This window comes from Ictalurus punctatus, chromosome 5, assembly GCF_001660625.3.
Source record: "Ictalurus punctatus breed USDA103 chromosome 5, Coco_2.0, whole genome shotgun sequence".
Classification (NCBI taxonomy): domain Eukaryota; kingdom Metazoa; phylum Chordata; class Actinopteri; order Siluriformes; family Ictaluridae; genus Ictalurus; species Ictalurus punctatus.
The window spans coordinates 29,056,368-29,078,367 of NC_030420.2; the positions used below are offsets into that span (position 1 = coordinate 29,056,368).

A 22,000-nucleotide genomic window follows, 5' to 3' on the forward strand; every position below is an offset into this window, starting at 1 on the left:
AGCAGCTGTCTGGTAAGAAGACTATGTAATTATTCCGTTCTATATATATTTTTTGTGCATAATTTTATGTAAGATACTATGGTCAAAATGATCTGTCCTTGCCATTAAGAAGTCTGTATATCATGTCATACGTTCTCCTCACACCTCCAGGGTCGGGGTTCGATTCCCACCGTGGCCCTGTGTGTGTGGAGTTTGCATGTTCTCCCCGTGCTGCGGGGGTTTCCTCCGGGTACTCCGGTTTCCTCCCCCAGTCCAAACACATGCACGGTAGGCTGATTGGCATGTCCGTAGTGTATGAATGGGTGTGTGAATGTGTGTATGTGTTTTTGTGCCCTGCGATGGATTGGCACCCTGTCCAGGGTGTACCCCGCCTTGTGCCCGATGCACCCTGGGATAGACTCCAGGTTTCCCCGTGAAACTGAAAAGGATTAAGCGGTGTAGAAGATGGATGGATGGATCTGAGGTCATAGCTCATATCTTGAATGTATTTTTTTTTTTTTAATTTTGCTCATTTGGCTGATATGTTTATCCAAAGCAAATTACAATATTGTTATACAACGGAGCAGATGACAGCTGAGTTCTATCAAGGACTATGGACAAACGATGGGAGCTTGGCAGTGCTGGGATTTGAGCTCACATTCCAGTCACCTGCCAATCAGTAGACGATTCTCCAATTAGTAGACGATTCTCCAATCAGTAGACGATTCTCCAATCTGGAGATGATTGTTTCAAAACACTGTTCTTGTGTTAATTTGGAGGCATTATGCGTTCTGGCGCACTATGGCATAATCCAGGTGGATTCTGCACACTAGTGGTGCTTGACTAGGCCCCCCCCACCGCCATACATACTATGTAAAGTGGTTTGAGAGTCTCCAAAAGCCACTATATAAATGTAACTGTAACTAACTAACATTATCTTGCTGAAAGTTTAATCTGTGGCCAGGTTTTAACCTTCAGGCAGAGGCAACCCAGTTTTAGGATAAAATAGCATGGTACATAGAAATCAGTCTCTGGAAACTCTGGACCACTAAAATCAAATAAACATTTGTCTGTTTGGTTTGTACTGTACATCAATCCAGCTGTCCTATCATTTGATTTCCCATACATCAATCTGCCTTGTCTGCAAGATTCAACCCATTAACCAGATTCAGGAAGTGCTAGAAATGCTAAAAAAATCCATCAGTGCTTTGCTTCCTGATCTGAGATTCATGGTTATCTAATCCTAAAGGCTTTTGGACGTATCCTGTTGAGCGAGTCGTAGGCGAACGCGAGCTCCCTGTCTGGCCTGTAATATAATGAGGAAGCCACAGTGAGGTCTGCAGCTTGTGTAGTTGGCAGGTAGATCTGTGTTTTGATTTTTATTTCTGGCCTCCTCTCAGGTTATATGCGAAGCCCAGGGATTCAGTGCTGGTCCTGCCATCACACAGAGATCAGCTGGAGCCTTTATCTATATAAAAATGAAACATGTTGGACATATTGCAGTGGATTATCTGTTTTTCTTTGGAAGATGTAACTAAGAGATTGCAACGTGCGAGTGATGCAATGTATTGAAACCTATCGTAGAGTTACAATTCTAGACATGAAACTCATGAAAAGTCGTTTTTAATATCCTGCTCCACATAACGAGCGCATTATCGTTCCTAATGAACCGTGGTCAATTTTTACACTGAGTTTGTTTGCTGAAATCTGTTTCGGGGTTGTTTTTTTATTTATTTTTGTGACATTGTGACATCTTTTCATTTGATTCAGTTGGTTACACATTGCAACAGCTTTCACGCACACCAAATTGTTTGTATGTGTGGGTGTTATTTTATCGGTCAGTAACTTGGCAGTGCTTTGGTGGATGCTTCGTATCGGTTCTGATTTTTTTTTTTTTTTTTTTTTACATCTACAGTTCAGGAAAGTTAATTTTTTATTAGAGAAAAGTCAGAATCCTGACTATTGTTGTTAACCAACAGTTATTAGTGTACTAGTAGAATGAAAGGTCACTGGATTACTATTTGTCTGACAATCATATTGTCACTCATATTGCGTCATATGCAGAACAGTCACTAAGTACTTAGTACTGAGTGTTCATCACTAAACAAAAGTTTGAAAGCACCCTCAGAACCACTGGCCCATAAGACAAGCTCATACAATGAACCATTGTGTAAATCACTATTTAGACCATTCATCGTTAGAATGTTCAGTCCGTTGAAAGCACACACCAATTGATGTGTCCATGAAGGAGCCTTTCTGAATCTGACCTCACGAATCTGAGCCCAAGTAATGGAGAGGAAAACCTGTAATACCTTCATTCATGGAGGTAGCCATTTGGATGGAATATCAGGACTACACGATTTTTTAAATTTTTTATTACACAATATTGATTGGGTCATTAAAAATGGCACATGGCTATACAATGGATCACTTGAAAGAAAGCTAAGGCTTTTTATCTGTCCATCCATCTCCTTAATAAGCCTTTTCTCTCCAGAGCACCTGCACTTAATTTAAGCTTAAAAGCAATACGGAGGTACGACTGACTGAAGGCGTCTTTGTATGACTCTTTTGAACCAATCATTATAGTAATCATTGAGTGCTCTCCCGCTTTGTATGTTATGCACTGGTTCTGACCTCAGCGCTATTGGTGTCACTCTGCCATGGGTGAAGTGCCACTGAAAGATGAGCTGAAGAGGAGAATGCTGCTACGCTTTTATTTTAGATACCCTCGGCTCTGTCCCCATGTCCTTTGCCTTACCAGCGTCGCTTCACTGACAACACATAAAAAGCTCTTCTCAAAATATTGTCCATGCCTGGTTGAGCATGGCCTCATGATCTCGAGCCACTATTGTCCGGGGCCAGAGGAGCAGGGTGGTGGTGGAAGTGTGGGTGTGTACGTGTCTGGGAATCTCTATGGTCACTGGCTCCCTGATTGGTATTCCAATTGGCGTTCGCTAGTAAAATGTTTAAAAGGCTCTGTGCTCTCCTGGTCCCCTAGAGGCACTCTTTGAAAGGTCATCACTTTCACAGAGGAAGACAAGACTGATGCTTTATACACATGCTGTGTAGCGTAGCATAGCATACCGTCTCAGTGAGTCAGAGTTTGTCTGCCAAAGCCCTCCCACTGTGGACTTCTGGGACCTGTGTGCACAAACCATGTGCTAATTTAGGATTCGATTTCTTGTGGAGTTATGAATGTACAAATTGATGATATATATATTATACATGATATGCATAGGTATGTCTTCCTTTCCAGTGCTGCATAAGTGCAAGATATTTTGATATTTTTAATTGTGTGATGGTTTATGAACCTAGAGGATTTGTTAATCACAGGCCTGTCATTCATTACAATGAAGCCCTGTCCCGAGCGTCCTTTATATGTACTTTTTTTTTTTTTCCGAGTGTTGGAAGAAGAACTGGAGAGCATTATTAAACACAGCATTATAAATGAGTTTAGTAATCCTACAGTGCTATTAAAGAGTAGACTAGCTTGTCTTGTTTAGCCAGCTTGGAAGATGGATCATAGCAGTTACACTCATTAGTGCACTCATGTTTTAAAAAAAAACAAAAAAACGGTGAAGCTTCCGAATGGGACAGTATAACTTTCTTTCAAGTGATGATTTCTATAGCCACGAGTCTTTTTAAATAATCCAATCGATTTTGAGTAATTGAATGTGTAGCCCTGATATTTAAGATAAGATAATGTACCTTTATCTTTATTGATCCCCAATAGGGGAAATTCAAGCATTTGAATCTAGCAACTGCATGAATAAAGACGTTAGTGCAGGTTTTGCTCCATTTCCATGGCTTGGATACATGGGGTTTGATGGTGTGGTATGGACGCGGTATTGCTTTTTTATCCGTTTTTATCCAGGCAGTCAATACAAGGGACTGGCCAGCACACTGGAACATTTACTTGCCTAGTAGGGTAGCTAATAAATCTATGATTTATCCACCCTGGTAACAATGTGATGGTTGGAAAGCCCAAGAAAATACGGGACACTAAGGGCTATCTTGTCTCATCTTGAAAAGCTGAAATTCCTTTATAAACACTTCTGTTGATTCTCTACAAAGGTTCTACATGGCTCTTATATGTGCTTGTTGGAAGGAGGCCATCTCATAGCTTGCATTTGTCCCCACACCTTTGTCCAAGTCTTTCTTCCTTCGCAGCCAAATGATGCTCTCGTTAGTTGTGCAGGGGGCCGGAGGCAAGGTCTCCTCATCCCAGCAGACATCAGATATTATTGCTTTATTCTGCAGAGACTGCTCTCTTCTGCAGCCTAATGATGACTGTAGATTGGCATCTTCTTCTGTGCATATTTATTATCTTTCGAAAGAATATGACAGAGACTGCGGAAGATTCAGCGGAGTGTGAGGAAACGAGTCCTACAGGCTTGTTGTGGTTAGTTTCTCTCCATGGGTGTATTGTAAACAGTCAGCACACAGCAGGGTAATAGGAGTTCGGCTTGCGACCCCTAAAGTGTAATGATTTTCACCATGGGAACGGAAGAGAAAATAATGATCATAAATTTCCCCAGCATTCAGTAGAGCGTTCTGCAAGCAGCTGTTTTTTTTTTTTTCTTCTTCTTTTTCTGTGCATACATATAGACATAGTGCATATTCAAGTATATAGCTCTCAAGGGGAAGAAACATCCAAATTGTAGCCTGCTCATGTGCGTTGTCTGTAGTGTGCGCTGGCTGTTGATTTAACCACTCATAAAGATGCAGTGGAGTAATAAACACCCACTTATTACTGTGCTTGTTCCTAATTTTCCTGACATGTGCTGTTGGCTTGGCGTGTCAGGTGCATTACTGAAGCGTCAACTGTAAAGCAGTGAGTGAGCATGACATCTTTAAAACATAAAACAGGATCTCCGGTGTGGCAGCTCCAGTCTTCCGTTCTAATTACTTTCATTTGAAATGCTTTTGTCTAACGTGTTTCCTTTTGTCTAACGTTTTTCTCCTGCTTTTTTCCCCTGGTTTTTATTCGTCGTCTTCCTCTCTCTCTTTCTCTCACAGAGGACGAGCTGTAGTTACCTCCTGTGCACCATTCTCCTCTTTGTTGCTGTGCTACTAGCCGTTACAGTAACAGGCACCATCCTCTTAATGAACCACTCCCAGACACCCTCAGGCCCCGATGCTCCACCCCTCATCACTACCAATCAAGACGAAGGTAACGCCCTGGTGACGGTAGAGAGGGGTGATGGCTCCCGCATTAACATCTTCATCGACCCCAACTGCCCCGACTACAACAGCAACTTCTTGCGACTGGAGGGGTTACAGACGTCACTGCTGCACTCGCTCAGTCACCATGACACAGACCTGAAGTCAGTGAAGGGACAGGAGCATGCACTGCTTGTCCAGTTGGCTGAGGAAATTGCGAAGCTGTCAGCCCACGGCAGCCAGCTGAAGGCGGAGTACAGCACGTTGAGGCAGGGCCAGAGCAGCATCAGCCAGGAGATCAGCATGCTGCAGACTGAGCAGGCCAGGCTCATCCAGGTGAGACACTCACGCTGTTAAACCAGACCAGGCCCACAGCTTGAGTTAACACTCCTTTTTTCAGTATACCACCGCTAACCCAGAAGAACATCTGGGTATATAGTCAACATTTTATGAGCGGAGCTAAGCTTTCATTCCATCGCAGGTAAAATTTCACTGTGAATTAATATCCCGTTGCTAAGCTGCCCTTTTTGGCGATGCTTAACACGATTGATTGACCACAACCGAAAACAAATAACCTCAATATTAACCATAATCTGAAAACACACAACAAAATCCAACAACACAAATCCAAACACCAGTAACACCACAAGGTTATAACCACTCAAAAACCAAGTCTGAAACATCGATGGACATTTGAGAATGTGGACGTTTTGGCAGTAGCACTGTAGAGCGAAAATCCAAACCTAAGTGACGTATTTGCCTTAACGTGCTGCTCAACTCTGGCACATCCAGCTGTGGTGCTGAGAACGGTTCGAGAGTTTGTTTAAGATGAATGTATGTGTTGATTTTGTATGCGTGATTGCTTTTCACATGGTTAGTTTAAAACTAGCAGCAGCGCTGTTCGGTGCTCTTCTAAATGAATGTAGTGTACCTTTGGATATTCACCCAGATGTTTATTTACACATTTACTGTCCATTCACTGGTTTGGACAAAGTTTTGAAAATGCCTTGTGTCCTTTGCCCAGCAATTTTGCTTTTGTGCGAGGTCTGGGCAGTTTCCAGAGTATCCTGGGTCCTTTTATTTAAAAGAAAAAAAAGAAAAAAGAAGGGGAATTTAAAAAAGTCCAAGAAACACCTACTGTCACAGAAAGAGACATTTTACCTGACATGGCAGACAGCCAAGTGCAGAGATTTCCCAGTAGCCCTTTATGGAGCTTATCTTGTTTAATCACCCATAACTGCTTCAAACAAAAGTCTTTAATAACTTTCAAAAGAAGTTTCCCTGAACATTTTTGTCCCAGTCTAATGACTTAATCTTTCTACAAAAAGCTCAACGCCTCCCAGTGTCCAGCATATTCTCTTCTAGCTGCAAACCTGCACAGGGACATGCATATAAATGGGAGTGCAGAGTGACAAACTGATTTCAGCCAGCAAGATTCTGAATCCCGTGGCCAGAATAGTGTGCAAAATCTATCAGATGTTCTGTGGGATTATTTGCATCTCAAGCTTGACACACAGCATTGGACATTTGCAAGACAAGTTCAGTATAGTTGAGATTTTAAAGGTTGGCTTCTCTGTAAGCTATGCCTACCCATAAACCCTTTCTTTGTCCAGATGCAGGTATGCGGTAATGTGAATCACAGTTCACAGTAAGGACATTTAGTAGTGAATGACTTGCAGATTGAACTCCAGCACAAGATGGGCTCATCAGTTCAATTACAAGCCTTTCACAGGTTTAAATTGCTGTGTGTTAAAGCACTGTTCAGCTCCATATTCCTTCAGGAATGTAGGCTGACCTGAAGACAGTTCTGTCTGGAGATGCTCTTTGAAACCTAGTGATTCTAGTGGGCAGGGTGATGATTTAGAGAAGCTCCTGTGTAACCTGTAATAGTGTTGTTTCAGTGCTGACCAGCATACTGAGAGACAGATGGGACCAACTGACTCTCCACTTAGATCAGCATTTTATGAATTCAGACAGCAAACTAGGATCGTATTTTCATTAGATTTCCTCAGCCAGGCAATAAACAGTGGGGCTGAACCATCTCCTGTAAATCCCTGCGGTGTGTCTGTGTTATAATTTGTCATATTCACTTAGGCAAGTTTAGAAATGGGTTTTGAAATCTTTGCTTGAAGGACACTTGGACTGTTAGGCATTTTTTAAAAAGGGAATCGAAGAGTCACCTCCTGAGGAGAATTCAGACAAGAGCTGTACATTTACATTTATAGAGTGAGTGCAGTTTTGGGTAGCTTGTGTTTTTTTGTGCGTAATATCCAGACCCCCCCCCCCCCCCCCACACACACACACACAAACACTCCCCTCCTCTCCCTCCCCCCTGCTGAAAGATTCTTAGGTAGGAGTTGTTGACTAGTACGGAGGAGATGGGGATGTGGCGGGTGCAGAAACGTCGTCGTCATTAGAGAAGCTGGGAATTTGTAGGACGTTAAATAGGAAGAAGGAGACGCTTCGGTTGATCCGTTTACATTTATTCATCTGGGAGACGCTTTTATCTAAAGCGACTTACAATCGAGCTGATGAGTTGATGGTTAAGCGGCTTCCTCGGCCCCTTAACCTGGAATGAGAGCGCTTCCCTGGTAGTATTTTTCCCTTTTTCCCTTATTTTGTAAGTCGAGTGCTCTTCTCAATTAGAATGAGAGAGATTGCTGATATTCTGAGTGCGTTTGCCATCTAGTTATCTGTAAACCCAAGAAAAAAAGGCTTCTTTTGTGAATCTCTGGCAACGTCCCTATAGAAAAGTTTTGTCCATTGGTGCCATCTTGGTAACACTACTTGCCAAGTCTTTTCATACTCTTACAGTATCTATTTGAAAGGGGAGAGACGTATAAACTAATAACTGATGAACAAGAGTTTAAAAACATGGATTTTGAACATTTGGCGTTTAACTCTGACAAAAAAAGGTCTAGGTATTCTGTGGTAAGTTTTTTGGGTTGTTTTATTCAGGCCAGGAATTTTCAATTTGGAGTATCACTAGGGTTCACCAACAAGGTGATTGCCTTTAAAAAAAGGTTTGATTTTTTAAAAACGTAATACATGATACAGCCTCATTTATATTTCAAGCAGTGGCCAGTCTCTGCTTCTACACCTTCTCTGTCTGTATCACTCATCTGACTGAATCTCTGGATCATTAAAGATACCTAAAGACGCTGGAACATTTCTTCCCTTCACTCCCTGGAAACGTAAAGCAGAGGAAGTGAAGAACGCCCCATTACATACACTAACTTTAATAACACTGCTCCAGTTTCACGATGCCTTATATGAAACTTAAGAAAGGCTGTGATGTGGAGCGATTAGCACACGTAACCTTAACGTTAGTGGAAAAGTTTCACCTAACCCTCGGAAGAAATACACCCTGATGGAGGAATGTCCCATTAAAATATATGAGTTCATTTTAATATCTACTTTTTTATGATTCCCTACTTGCAAAACGTATATTACCATTTTACTACAATGTTATATCTTTAATTAAAATTTTTTACTCTCTCACACATGGGATTTTGTTTTTCCATAAAACAATATTACACTTTTTCTTCTCTGATCATGTATATTCTAGTTAGTTGTTGTAATTTCGGTCAGGTTCGTGTTAATGGATATCATTTGCTAACCTGGTTATCAGGTAATGTGTGGTGATTTTGAAAAAGTTGCTGTTGAAGCAGTATCTTTAATAGAAAGCGTAAGCATGGACCACCTGAATACGTGGAAGGGTCACATTAAAATACAGTTGAGGTCGTACGCTTACATACGCCTTGCAAAATCTGGAAAATGTTCATTTATAAAAAAAAAAAAAAGCAGGATCATAGAAATTGCATTTTGTTTTTATGGTTAGTCCTGCCCCCAATAATCTATTTCACATAATACATGTTTACATATAGTCCACAAGACATAAGCAGTCACTGATTGTAAATGGTGTGTAAACTTTTGAACAGGATGATCGGTGTAAATTGTTATTATTCAGTCTTCTGGGAAACTTCTGCTGTAACTTTCTTATATAGCTTCCGAAGGTAAATTAAGAAAAATAAGATCTTTAAACAAAGTAATAACAATTTACACCGATCATCCTGTTCAAAAGTTAACCCCCGCCCCCCCGAGCTATTAACGTATCGTGTTGCCTTCTTGAGCATCAGTGAACGTTCGCACCTTATGCAATAGTCGTGTACGGTTCCCTCGGTTGTCCTCAGCGTGAAAAGATGGATATCAACGTCATATAACCGCTGTTGGAAAGGGCTCAAATATGCAGAAGATGCTGGAAAAGGAAAGAATGTGCAGGACCTGGAGGATTTTTCTGGAGAACAGTGGACAGTTTAACTGCTCAGGACAAACAATGGACTCATGAACAACTCTCACGAAACATAGAAACAGTCATTGATTATCGAGGTAACGACACACGGTATTAAGAATCGAGCGTGTGTAAACTTTTGAACTGGTTCATTTGTGTAAATTCTGTTATTATTGTGTTTTGTGGACTATATGTAAACATCTGCTATGTGAAATAGCTTATTCAGGGCAGAACTAAATAAACAACAAAATGCCATTTTTATGATTCCTCTTATTATTATTATTATTATTATTATTATTATTATTATTATTATTATTATTATTTTATATTATTTTATTATTTTATTTTGCAGATTCTGTAAACTTATGACCTCAACTGTAAATATTTACTTTCTATATTTGTCACACTATATATATTTTTTAGGTAGCTAACATGAACCTGTAGCCCACCATCGTATATTATATGACTTTATGCTGTATAGTTGTTCAGGTTTCCCTGTGAGCGAATGTAAATGCCCCCCGTAGATAATTTCTCAGCATACACAGGAGAATTAATTAGCGCCGGAGGTTACTATTAAACCACATATCTTTAAAATGATACAAATGATACAAAATACAAATATACTTGGAACTCTAGGCATTTTCTGGACATTTTCTAATAGGATTCAAATGTTTTGTGATTGATAGATTTGAAATTCATTTCAAATGGTGGCATATATTAAACCATTAGAAATTTCGACGCATACATCGATACATTTTCTGTAATGGTTAAGGATTTCGTTTATTTATCATTGCATTAGAATACAATAACTGTATGTGCCAAAAGTATTGAACATAACTTTTCAAGAAATATTCAATGAGAAAGAAGAAAAACACTCTGAAACTGAGAACAGTGCACTCAGTGGCAAAAATTTCACATGGTCTTCAAACAAACAGCGTTCTCTGCTAACATCGTAGTTTCTAACTGTAGTTTTTGCTAATCGTGGTTTATGAATGCGCTGCCAGAATTTCTGTTTATGCAAATGTACGGTCGCCGTTCTGACACAAATCTCATGTTTGCCATAGTGAACTGAGCAAAAGCCTAATCGATTCAATTTGTAATCAGATACCGGCTGTCAAAGTGTGTCCGTTTCTCCTGCGTCAAAGCCAGAATTAAATCTTTAAATGTCATTTTCTCCCTTTTGGCGGTAAACAGACTTTAAAAAGCTATAGCCTTACTTATGATCGTGATATGTAGTATCCATCCATCCATCTTCTATACGGCTTATAAATCCGAAATAAATCCGCTCACTTTGCCATCACAGCGATGCCTTTTGAATGCCTTTTACGAGGGCTACATTTAGTAACATCACGACGCTTCAGTGCTGTGTCACGTCCGTAACCCTTTTCAAGATTAAATTTATGTCATATAATAATTACTAATACCATCCATCCATCCATCTTCTATACCGCTTTATCCTTTTCAGGGTCACGGGGAACCTGGAGCCTATCCCATGGAGCACAAGGCGGGCTACACCCTGGACAGGGTGCCAATCCATCGCAGGGCACAATCACATACACATTCACACACCCATTCATACACTACGGACACTTTAGACACGCCGATCAGCCTACCATGCATGTCTTTGGACTGGGGGAGGAAACCGGAGTACCCAGAGGAAACCCCCGCAGTATATCGTTTTCAGAACTATTCACTTCTACTGAGTATTTACAATGAGCCATTTTGGCCTGAACGTAAAATTAGAATGCATCTAACGAAAGTAGTCTGCACGTTGCTCTTCTAGTTTCAGGTGATCTTGGCACTGCTGATTATGTGGTAAAAGCTCAGCTTTAGCAAAGGGCAGACTTGAGTCAAGAAGGTGGCTACAGGAGTATTTAACATATTCTGTAGTTAATTATCAGAACAGCCTGTGAAATCGAGTGCTGTGGGTAATTGTATGGTGAGTCAGACCCTTTTCCATCCTTCTGCCTAGTGAGAGACCTGTTTCACCAAGACAACACGCTTTTGCCCTTTGCCTTGAAGGAGTGAAAAGAAAGAAACATTTTTTTTTTTTCATCTGTCAGACACGCGCTGAAATTAATCCACCCTGACACTTTCCCTCATCTCCTGGCAAAGCTGCATCACATGCTTGACTAAAATTAGTGCTGCACACACACACAGATATATATATATATATATATATATATATATATATATATATATATATATATATATATATATATATATGTGTGTGTGTGTGTGTGTGTGTGTGTGTGTGTCTAAAGTTTGTTAAAACTTTCTTTGACTGGAGTAATTGTTGTTATGACGCCAATCGCTATCCAACAGGAATGTTAATTCTGGTGGCAGAATAGCAGAATTTGTGCTCTGACAATACCAGTGCAGGCTACATCAGCCTAAGGCGGTCTCTCTGATCAACTCGAGGAACGTTCTGACAACACTGAGACTAATTTTGAAGATTGAGTGCAAGCCCAGGCATGACATTATACCAACGCGACTATTTTCGTTCTCCTCGTCCCAACTCGTATAAACCGCTTATTTAGATATCTATATTTAGACCGTGTGAAACCTGGCAGGGATTTTCAGAGACACTAGAAAACTCCGATTTTATAATGGCATGCTTCAGAGAAGAAATAATGTAGCGAATGTCTTCAAGCCTTCATTTACTGTCCCAAGGGTTTTTAATACAATAACGCTGAACTATGCAAAGCGACAACACTGTGGGTTGCAAAAAAAAAAAAAAAAAACTCTTAGAAACCAATTTCATAGCGGCGATGAGATGATGCAATGGCTGGTCGAGAAGGAGTCTTTTATATTCAGAGGAAAATGGGTATAATTGTTTTGTGTGTGTGTGTGGGGGGGGGTGGGGGTGGAAATGTGTTTAATTGTCATGTCGAAGTAAAACTTCACACTAACATACCCCCTCGTATTGCATCTTAGAAGAGTGGAAAACTTTATTTTATGCCTATGCAGAACAAGAAGAATCTAAATCAAAGCGCAGAATGACATCTAAGATGACAATCCCAATGTTGACTATTTCCTGTTTAAACAGTGCTTCGTAAAAAAATAAATAAATAAAAGACGACTAAAACCTAATATACTGTATAAATCTCTTCTTTCTGCTTGTGATTGCTTGACACTGGGTTGCTATTTTCTATTCAATTTCCTCTGATGCTGTTGTGTTCATTAATCTTTCTTTTCCAGCGAGTGAAGTCTTTTTTTTTTTTTTTTTTTTTTTTTTTTTTAAGTGAGAGTTTTGTTCCACACTCAGATGCCCACTCTGATAGGAAGCAAGAAAAAAAAAAAAAAAACGCAGCTTTGAATGTGTCCATGATTAATGAATGCATCTCAGACACCAATTTTAAATCATGTTCACAAAGTAGCAGTGACCATCATTGAACGCTTACAGAGTCCAATTACAATATCAAAACAAGCTTTATCTGCCAACAGTGGGCCAGCACAGGACCGAGACCTTAATTCCAATGAAATTAGTCTAAATCTGGCTTTACTTTTTAACATTCCATTTAAAGATTCAGACTGTTAAGTGCGAATATCAGATACCCCTGGATGAGCAGGTTATACATTTTAATTGGGATGGGTTGTTATTGAAGATCCTCTATTAGTTATGGATTCCCACAGGAGTCCAAACGGTTATGAGTGGGGTTGGATAGATCACCATTGGAGCTCCATGATACGTTCTTAGGCAACCGTGGGATGTTTATTTGGGAGCCCATGAAAATTTATGTTACTCATACTTAGCCTGCTATGATAAAGCCAGCATGTTTGTCTGACACGTACCATACATGACACCCATAAATCCCAAAAGATGCCGTAGAACCATGGAATTTCCATAATTACTAATTATTCATCTTCAGTAACCGCAGTTTCCTAGTCAGTTTCACGGTGGCTCTGAAGCCTATCCTGGGAGCGCTGGTGCAAAGTGGAAGAATTCATGCCAGTCCATCGCAGCGCACCACACACACACACACTCACACACGTTCACACACTCATTCACATCTAGGGGCGATTTAGAGTAACTGCATATTTTTGGACAATAGGAGGAAACCCATATACACAGACAGGAACCCAAGTTCAGGATCAAACTGAGGACCCTGGAGCTAGAAGGTGGCAGAGCTTCCAGCTCACTGTACCACTGTGATACCCCAATTACCAATTAATCACTGAAATTACATTGTAAAGTCCTTATGAGTAGTCACATTGCATGCACTGAATGAGTTAGTAGAATGTAATGGCTAACCTATAAGTATTCAATACGGACCCAATCTGGAAAGTAGACCATTCCACTGTGTAAACTATATTTTGTATGACAGTCCAAAGGAGTTGTAGAATAACAATAATAATACAAATATGCACTATAAAGTCCTAGTGAAAACTCATGTTTAATAGTTGGCAATAAATTAAGTGTTTCCAATTGAATAGCCATTTTAACAGGAATCCTTTAATGCATTTCCCATTCACTAATTTATCTAATATTATGTATTATTAAGACAAAACCGTTGGTATTTGGAATTATCGATGTAACCTGTATGATCACATAATTTAGAAAAAGTTGCATGAGGGGGAAGATGTACTTTCATGCGGGCATGAGTAAGTTGTCAGACGAAGGTCATGCAGTGGTCCTTAGGAACTGCCTGGTCTGAGTGACTGAGTGGTGGTTTCAATTAGGCTAGTAGTTTGTTTATATATTGTAAAAAATAAAACTTGGTAAATTCGTTAAAATATAAAATGGCATTCCCATGCACATCTCTCAAATGATATGAGGTTGAGGAAACATCACTGCTGGCATTTCTACCTTTGGGATTTTTTCCCCTGGCCTTTCCAGTGTTTCCAGGGGACATAGTTCATATTTAATTTAAAAAAAAACATTAATAATAATATACCCCTTCTGGTTGAGGCCACACCCACTTTGGGTTTATATCCAAATAGAGATGTAGATGTGAACGTTTAGAACACTGAACAGAAGCAGATACATTGCGTTACATCCCTAAGAGGAAGAGTTCCATTGTATATTAGTGATAAATGCCAAACCCTTATGTATGCACAAACAAAACAGATTCTCTCTCCTTGGGAAGGATGATACTGTACTATACTATTAGGTAGTGGATACAGGACGAAACATTCAGACTGTGGAGGAAACGCATCAACCAGTGAAAGCACGTAGCTTCTCCCTTTGTGGTTGTCATGTATTATTCATTATTTAAAAAAAAAAAATTCCTACTAGTGGGCCATCCTACTCATGAATGACAGGTAAGCATGGTTGCTGTGGTAATGCACAAAATGGGTGTTTGAATGTGAGTCTATGCGAGATCAATCCATGCTGGATTCTTCACAAGGTCACCAGTGCATGGGCTGCCATTATTGTCATGGGTACTCCAACACACACACACATAAAAAGACAGCATCTTGGAGAGCTGAGTGTTTTTCACATTCAGAAACAAGCTTTGCTAATTGAAGAAAGGTCCTTCTGCAGATCTGACACATTCCCTGCGGTCTAAAACGCAAGAACCTCCATAACGTGTTGGAGTCAGCATTGAATCTAGCACTCGAATGTCAAGAAATCTCTCTCTCTCTCTCTCTCTCTCTCTCTCGTGTTTCAGCTGTTATCCGAAAGCCAAAGTAACATGATGAAGGTCGTGAACACGTTGAGTGACGTGTTCGACTCCATGCAGAAGGAACCTGGCAGCATGAAGGTGTTCCTGAAGGCAGACTTGCAGAGGGCTCCAGTGCGCAGTGGCATCCGGTCCAGGGGCTGCTCCAGCGGAGAGGGTAAAGACTCATGTTGTTAACATACCATCCTATAGTACAGTAACCATCTGGCAGTAATGATCCCTTGTTTTTTGTAGACTAACCTTCTACTAACTCTTCAACAGTCACTTCTTGCAAGACGGTTTTAGTGCATCCTGATAAATGGTAAATGGTGCACTTTATCCAAAGCGCTTTACACTGTGTCTCATTCACCCATTCATACACACACTCACACACAAATGGTAGCTGAGCTGCCACGCAAGGCGCTAACTTGCCATCGGGAGCAACTTGGGGTTCAGTGTCTTGCCCAAGGATGTGGAGTCATGTGGGCTTGGAATCGAACCGCCAACCCTACGATTAGTGGACAACCCGCTCTACCAATTGAGCCACAGCCGCCCCTGATGATGATGTTTTTTTTTTTTGTTTTTTTTTGCAGGCCGACCAAGAGACTGCAGTGATATCTATGCTAGTGGACAGCATGAAGACGGGATCTACTCTATCTTTCCCATACATTTCCCCGCAGGCTTCCAGGTTTACTGTGACATGAGCACAGAGGGAGGTGGCTGGACGGTGAGTCCTGGTTGTTTGATTATCGATCCCTAGACATACTTGACCTGCACATGAAGATCTTCATAATGAGTCTTTGCTGAAGTAATGACTTGAAGCTGTGCAGCCGAGGTGTATCCAAAGCCAAATCAAAACGGAAAGCAGACCAAAATGTCTGCTTTTTCTATATCTTAAGAGGCATCGAAAAACCTTAAGAACTATATGCTATAGATCCGTGCTATTTAGTGCCATGTTACATGCAGTTTCTTGTTTACAGAAGTCTGGATCACTTATCATAGGCTACACTGACTGAAAAAATGTTTCTGTTTCAATTTAACTCTAATCTTTCAAAACCAAAAAAAAAACATCCCAGATATTCCATGTGGTCCGAGACTTTTGGACCCCAATGTAGATGTACAAATATGGCCTCAAGTTTGTAGATTTCTGACCATCACACCCATATGTGGTTCTTCCCCAAACTCTTACCACAAAGTTGGAAGCACACAATTGCAAAGGATGCTGTAACATTACTATGTCACTTCACTGGAACTAAGAGGCCCAAACCTGTTCCAGCATGACAATGCCCCTGTGGACAAAGTGAGCTCCATGAAGACATGGTTTGCTAAGGTTGGAGTGTTAGGTGTTAGAACTCGAGTATCCTGCACAGAGCCCTGACCTCAACTCCACTGAACACCTTTGGGATGAACTGGAACGCCGACTGCACCCCAGACCTCCTCGTGCAGCATCAGTACCTGACTTCACTAATGCTCTTGTGGCTGAATGGACAAATCCCTACAGCCATGCTCCAAAATCTAGCTGAAAGCCTTCCCAGAAGAGAGGAGGTTATTATAACAGCAAAGGGGGACTAAATCTGGAATGGGATGTTCAGCAAGCACAAATGAGTATAATGGTCAGTAGTCCATAAAAAAAACCTTGGATCCAAGCCATATACTGAAAAGTCCCAGGTGGAAAAAAATAAACAGTGATTCATAAGCATATTTATGACTGAAGTTAATCATTGGTTATAGTAATACTCTACCTATTCCTCTCACAGATGCTGATGTGTATGTGTGTGTGTGTGTGTGTGTGTGAAAAATTAAAACATTTTCTAAAACCATTAATCCACTGTGCTTATATAACTTGTCTCTATCTCGCATGGAAGGAGTGTAGGCTGATGACCTAGAACCCATTGAAAGGGAGTTAAATGGAGAAATGTGTCCATAGTTAATTTTTAGAATATTCCACCCACGAAAGGTATCAACCGCACTTAGCTTGATTGTCAGAAAAATACTGTTGCAGATATTTTCTGATTTCATGCTTTACCATTTCTGTTTGGTCTTTACTCTGAGGTAATCTGTTCAAAGATCCATGTTAACCCCAGAGTCTCACTACAGGCTGCTTTCTAAAGACGCGAAATATCTGTTGGAACAGGCACTGGCCAAAGGTTTAACATGCCAGCAGGACCGTTTTGTGGAGCCTTAGACAGAACGTACATGACAGCATGCAGTCCTGCACCAAGTTCTGGTGGTCCGGGAAAATGAAGACTGTAATTTTGTGAAATTTTACATCAATTGATAAATCATTCATAGACATTACAGTGGTGCTTGAACGTTTGAAAGTAGAATTTTCTACATTTCTGCATAAATATGGGCTAAAACATCATCAGATTTTCCACACAAGTCCAAAAGGTAGATAAAGTGAACCCCCTTTAAAAAAAAATGAAACAAAAATATTATACTTGGATATTTATTTATTGAGGAAAATGATCCAATATTACATATCTGTGAGGGGGAAAATTATGTGAAGCTTTGTTTTCGGTATCTGGTGTGACCCCCTTGCGCAGCAATGACTGCTACTAAACGTTTCCGGTAACTGTTGATCAGTCCTGCACATCGGCTTGGCGGAATTTTAGCCCGTTCCTCAGCACAGAACAGCTTCAACTCTGGGATGTTGTTGTGTTTCCTCACATGAACTGCTTCCTTGAGGTCCTTCCAGAACATTTCTATTGGATTAAGGTCAGGACTTTGACTTGTCCATTCCAAAACATTAACTTTATTCTTCTTTAACCATTTTTCAGTAGAACAACTTGTGTACTTAGGGTCGTTGTCTTGATGCATCACCCACTTTTTCTTGAGATTCAGTTCATGGACAGATATCCTGACATTTTCCTTTATAATTCGCTGGTATAATTCAGAATTCATTGTTCCATCAATGATGGCAGGCCGTCCTGTTCCAGATGCAGCAAAACCGGCCCCAAACCACGATACTACCTCCACCATGTTTCACAGATGAGATAAGGTTCATGCATTAATGCTATTATTTTCATATTATTTTGTATATGAGTATGTTTTTTACTCGTCAATACCAATACCAATACTAATACCAACATGATTAACCTACTGTACTTAGTAATAAGCAATCAGGGATGGATGCTTGGTTGCTTGGTCGATGCAGTATGCTGATAATAATGATCTCCTTGTGCCGAGTTATGTTTAAGATGTTATATTGTTTATACCATATCTTTAATATAGAGGCGTGAGACTGGCTGACCTGAGTGCACAGAGCAATATCAGTGGGCATGGTCATTCAAAACGAGGGCCATGAATTGCACAAAGTTTAGTGTGAGAGGAAAAGAATGTGCACTTGTGTCAGTGCTCGCAGAACGGAAGTGCTCCCATGCTACCATTTCTATGTGCGTTACCTCACTGCTCCATGCTTGTGAATCGTACAATCCACGATACCTTGCGCTCGTTTTTAACGACCGTGCTCGCCGATACTACTGCGCACACTCAGGTCGGCCACTTTGTGCTCTGATTTTGTTTAAACGCTTCGTCGAAATCGTAGGAAGATGCTGTAGTTTCTCATCTCGGTATTATCTGACAGCACAGTTTGCATTCTGCTTTGCTTTGACTGCCAGTTGTGAAATACATACAGATCGCCATCATTTCACGTCATCGGTTTATTAGTGTGACAACATACACCAGACTTATGTCACATACTGTCATGTTGTATTGGATGTTGCTACCTGCGTGATTACAGATCACTGCAGCCCTATTTTGAATCCATTATCCTGGTAGGCGGTGTTTACTTCTAATCTTGGCCCTTGTTTTAACTAATCAGTCTGCATTTGATTCAGGATTAGGTGTTTAATTTGTTGAATTTCTTTAAGTGATTGGCTAGTGGATGTAGAAAAGATAGAACCATGTCAACATTTCAGTAGTTCAGACAGACTCTGCAAAGAGTTATGCCATGACATCATCACGACAAGACATTCGGAATGATTAAAAACACGTATTTTCTTGATTTGCCCTCATTGTCACGACTGAAGTAGGGTGGAGCTCTCATTTTAATCAAATGTGCTTAGTTCTGAGAAAGCGTTAGCCTCGTTTTCTTTCCCTCCCAAGCGCATCAACATCAGTAGGATCCTGAAGAGGAAGAATGGATCTGTTATGAGGAATTAATAGTCGCAGTGCCTCTATTCATCATCTCTGGCCTCCAGCATTTTATTGCTGATGAGGGTGAGCTGGAGAGGAGCAGATTGAGTTCAGACAACAGAACAGAGAGAGGCTGGAGAAAGAAGTGAGTGAAGGAGGGAGGTGGTGAAGATTGAAGATCGGTATGGAGAAAGATGGAGTGGGACTTCCTGGTTCTCTGATGTACACACCCTTCAGGTCTCAGCTCTGTTTATCAAACACATACAAATGATACACCTTCACACTGGTTTATTTTTTCCCCCCTTCACATACCTTCTCTTGATATTTCACTTCCATTTCATTTTTGCCACAAGGAATAGAGGAAGATGGCTAGAGTGAACCGAGAGAGCCTAAAATTAATTAAAAAAACAGGACGTCTCTGTAACACACAGTGGTTAATTGGAGCAGACACTTTTGCTGCCAAAATCAGATGTATAAACATCTGTGGAACAGCTGTGGCTGTCAGGCATGTCTGCTATAATGACCCTGTTCTACCTCAGTATGTACACAGGTGCAGTCCCTAAAAACTACAATTCCAAAACTTTCCCAAATCAACAAGCACTAGACAGACTCGGAGAAAGAGAGAGAGAGAGAAAAAAAGTCAAAGTGGTGCTTTATAATATTTGTAAATTACCCACCCTCACTCTCTGTTTTATAGATAAAAAACAAAACAAAACAACAACAACAAGGAATTTTAATATGACTATAAACAACCTAGATGTACTGCCCAGTAATCTACTGCAACGTTAAACTACTGCCTCTAGCACATGTCATTCAGCAAGGCCAGAAAAAATGAACCACATACACTCTAAGAAGAAAAAAAGATTCAATTCAGTGCTTTGTTTCATACTGAAGCTTCCCATTATAACATGTGACTAGTCCTGTTTTGACCTTAGAATAAAACCATGTGTGGAATCTTCTTTTTTTTCTTCGGAGAATATAGACCTATTAATACCACCATTACAAACATCAAATCTGAAGGCAGCCTGGAACGTTTCCTGACGTCATGTCAAATAACATTTCCACCATTAACACCCAAAGCCTAAATGTCAAACCATAGCAGAGTTGGGCTGTGTTGCTAAAAATAACATCCTAGACATCTGAGAGGTTGTATATTTCTTCAATCAACCAAGCAGTCCTTCCAGAGCAGTGAAAAACAGAGAACCATGTGCCAAGAAAATGTAAAACTGCAAAGCATTTCACTCTATGTAATGCAATGTATGCACTCGGAGAAAAAAAAAAAAAAAAAAAAACGGTCTTTGAAAATCGAAGCTTATAATCCAATAGGATTGCAAGTGGTGGAAATGAGCATCCTTCACAGGGTGGCTGGCTCAGGCTTAGAGACGACCGGGTGGAGTCGCTGCACCTCTCCTCTCTGTTATTCTGGCATCTGGCTAGGATCCCTCTTGGACACCTCCCAGGGGAGGTATTTTATCTATTTAGATCCATCTGTACTAGATGGAGAGAATATATCTCATCTGGTCTGGGAGTGCCTGGGAATCCCCATGGAGGAGCTGGAGTAGGTGGCCAGGGAGAGGGAGGTCTGGGCATCTCTGCTTCGACTAAATGGAAGAAAATAGATGGATGGATGGATTGCAAGGGGAACATCTTTGGGAAGCAAGGAACCCTTGAGAAACGCTTATTTCTTAAAGGTTCAGCTACACATAAGGGTGAGTCAAATGAAAACCTTTTCTTCTTTTTTCTTTTTTTTTTTTTGGCATAGTTTTTTTTTTTTTTTTTTACAGATAAGTATCACGAAAGTGCAAAATTTTTCCATATAATCCCGATTTCTAGAAAGGATTATTTTAGTTGTATGTGCAGCCACTGAAATTAAGGCTTTCATTTTACTCACAATATAAGTCCTTGCTTACAAAGGTAGAGATACTCTACAGTATAAGGCCAAAAGTTTCTGGTCACCAGACCATCACACCAACACATATGTGCTTCTGAACATTCCACGCCAGATTTTCTCGCCCTTTGCTGTAATAATAACCTCCACTCTTATGGGAAGGCTTTCCACTAGAGCTTGGCGAATGACTGTGGGAATTTGTGTTCATTTAGCCACAATAGCATTAGTGAGGTCAGGCACTGATGTCCGCTGAGGATGCCTGGGGTGCACCTGACATTTCAGTTCAACCCAAAGGTGTTGAGGTCAGGGCTGTCGAATCTGTCTACTCAAACCTTGGCATACCATGTCTTCGTGGATCTTGCTTTGTGCACAGGGGCATTGTCATGCTGGAACAGGTTTAGGCCTCTTCGTTCCAGTGAAGAGACATTGTAATGTTACAGCACACAAAGACATTCTAGATAATTGTTATCTACATGTTTCCAGCTTTGTTTAGAGAAGGTGTGATGGTGAGGATGTCCACATACTTTTGGCCATGTAGTGCAGTCAACATGTCTGAACTATAGTGACTATAGAAACCTTTTAATTCTTAACCATTACTGATTAGTTCAGAGCTATAAGTAAGACAATTTGAACTGGTGAACAATTTGAAATGCTTTATTTGACCATTTTGGACTATTTCTGCAGACTTTGAACAGATAAGATCTCTGTTTAGAACTCAAAATAGAGAATAAACACATCTTTCTTTGTCCATTCATCTTTAAACATTCTGTGTTTGTCATCCACTTTTTTTTTTTTAACAAGCTATGTATTCACTGTTCAGACAAGAAGTCTGTGAAAGTCTATGAAAGCGTCTCCCTTTCTTGATAATATCTCTATAGACATTTAATAAGAGTTGTTGTTGTTTGTTTTTTTAAAATTAAACATTAAATGGGAATT

General features: G+C 40.4%; 1 protein-coding gene across 1 annotated transcript in view; it reads left to right on the forward strand.

The window, feature by feature from the left end:
- The window catches only part of LOC108264998 (fibrinogen C domain-containing protein 1), a 95,652-nt gene that overhangs the window by 22,077 nt on the left and 51,575 nt on the right, over positions 1-22,000 (forward strand). The window contains exons 4-6 of the mRNA XM_053680401.1: positions 4,999-5,478; positions 15,049-15,217; positions 15,633-15,766. Of these exons, the coding sequence (XP_053536376.1) occupies positions 4,999-5,478; positions 15,049-15,217; positions 15,633-15,766 (783 nt within the window). The remainder of the gene's footprint in view (positions 1-4,998; positions 5,479-15,048; positions 15,218-15,632; positions 15,767-22,000) is intronic.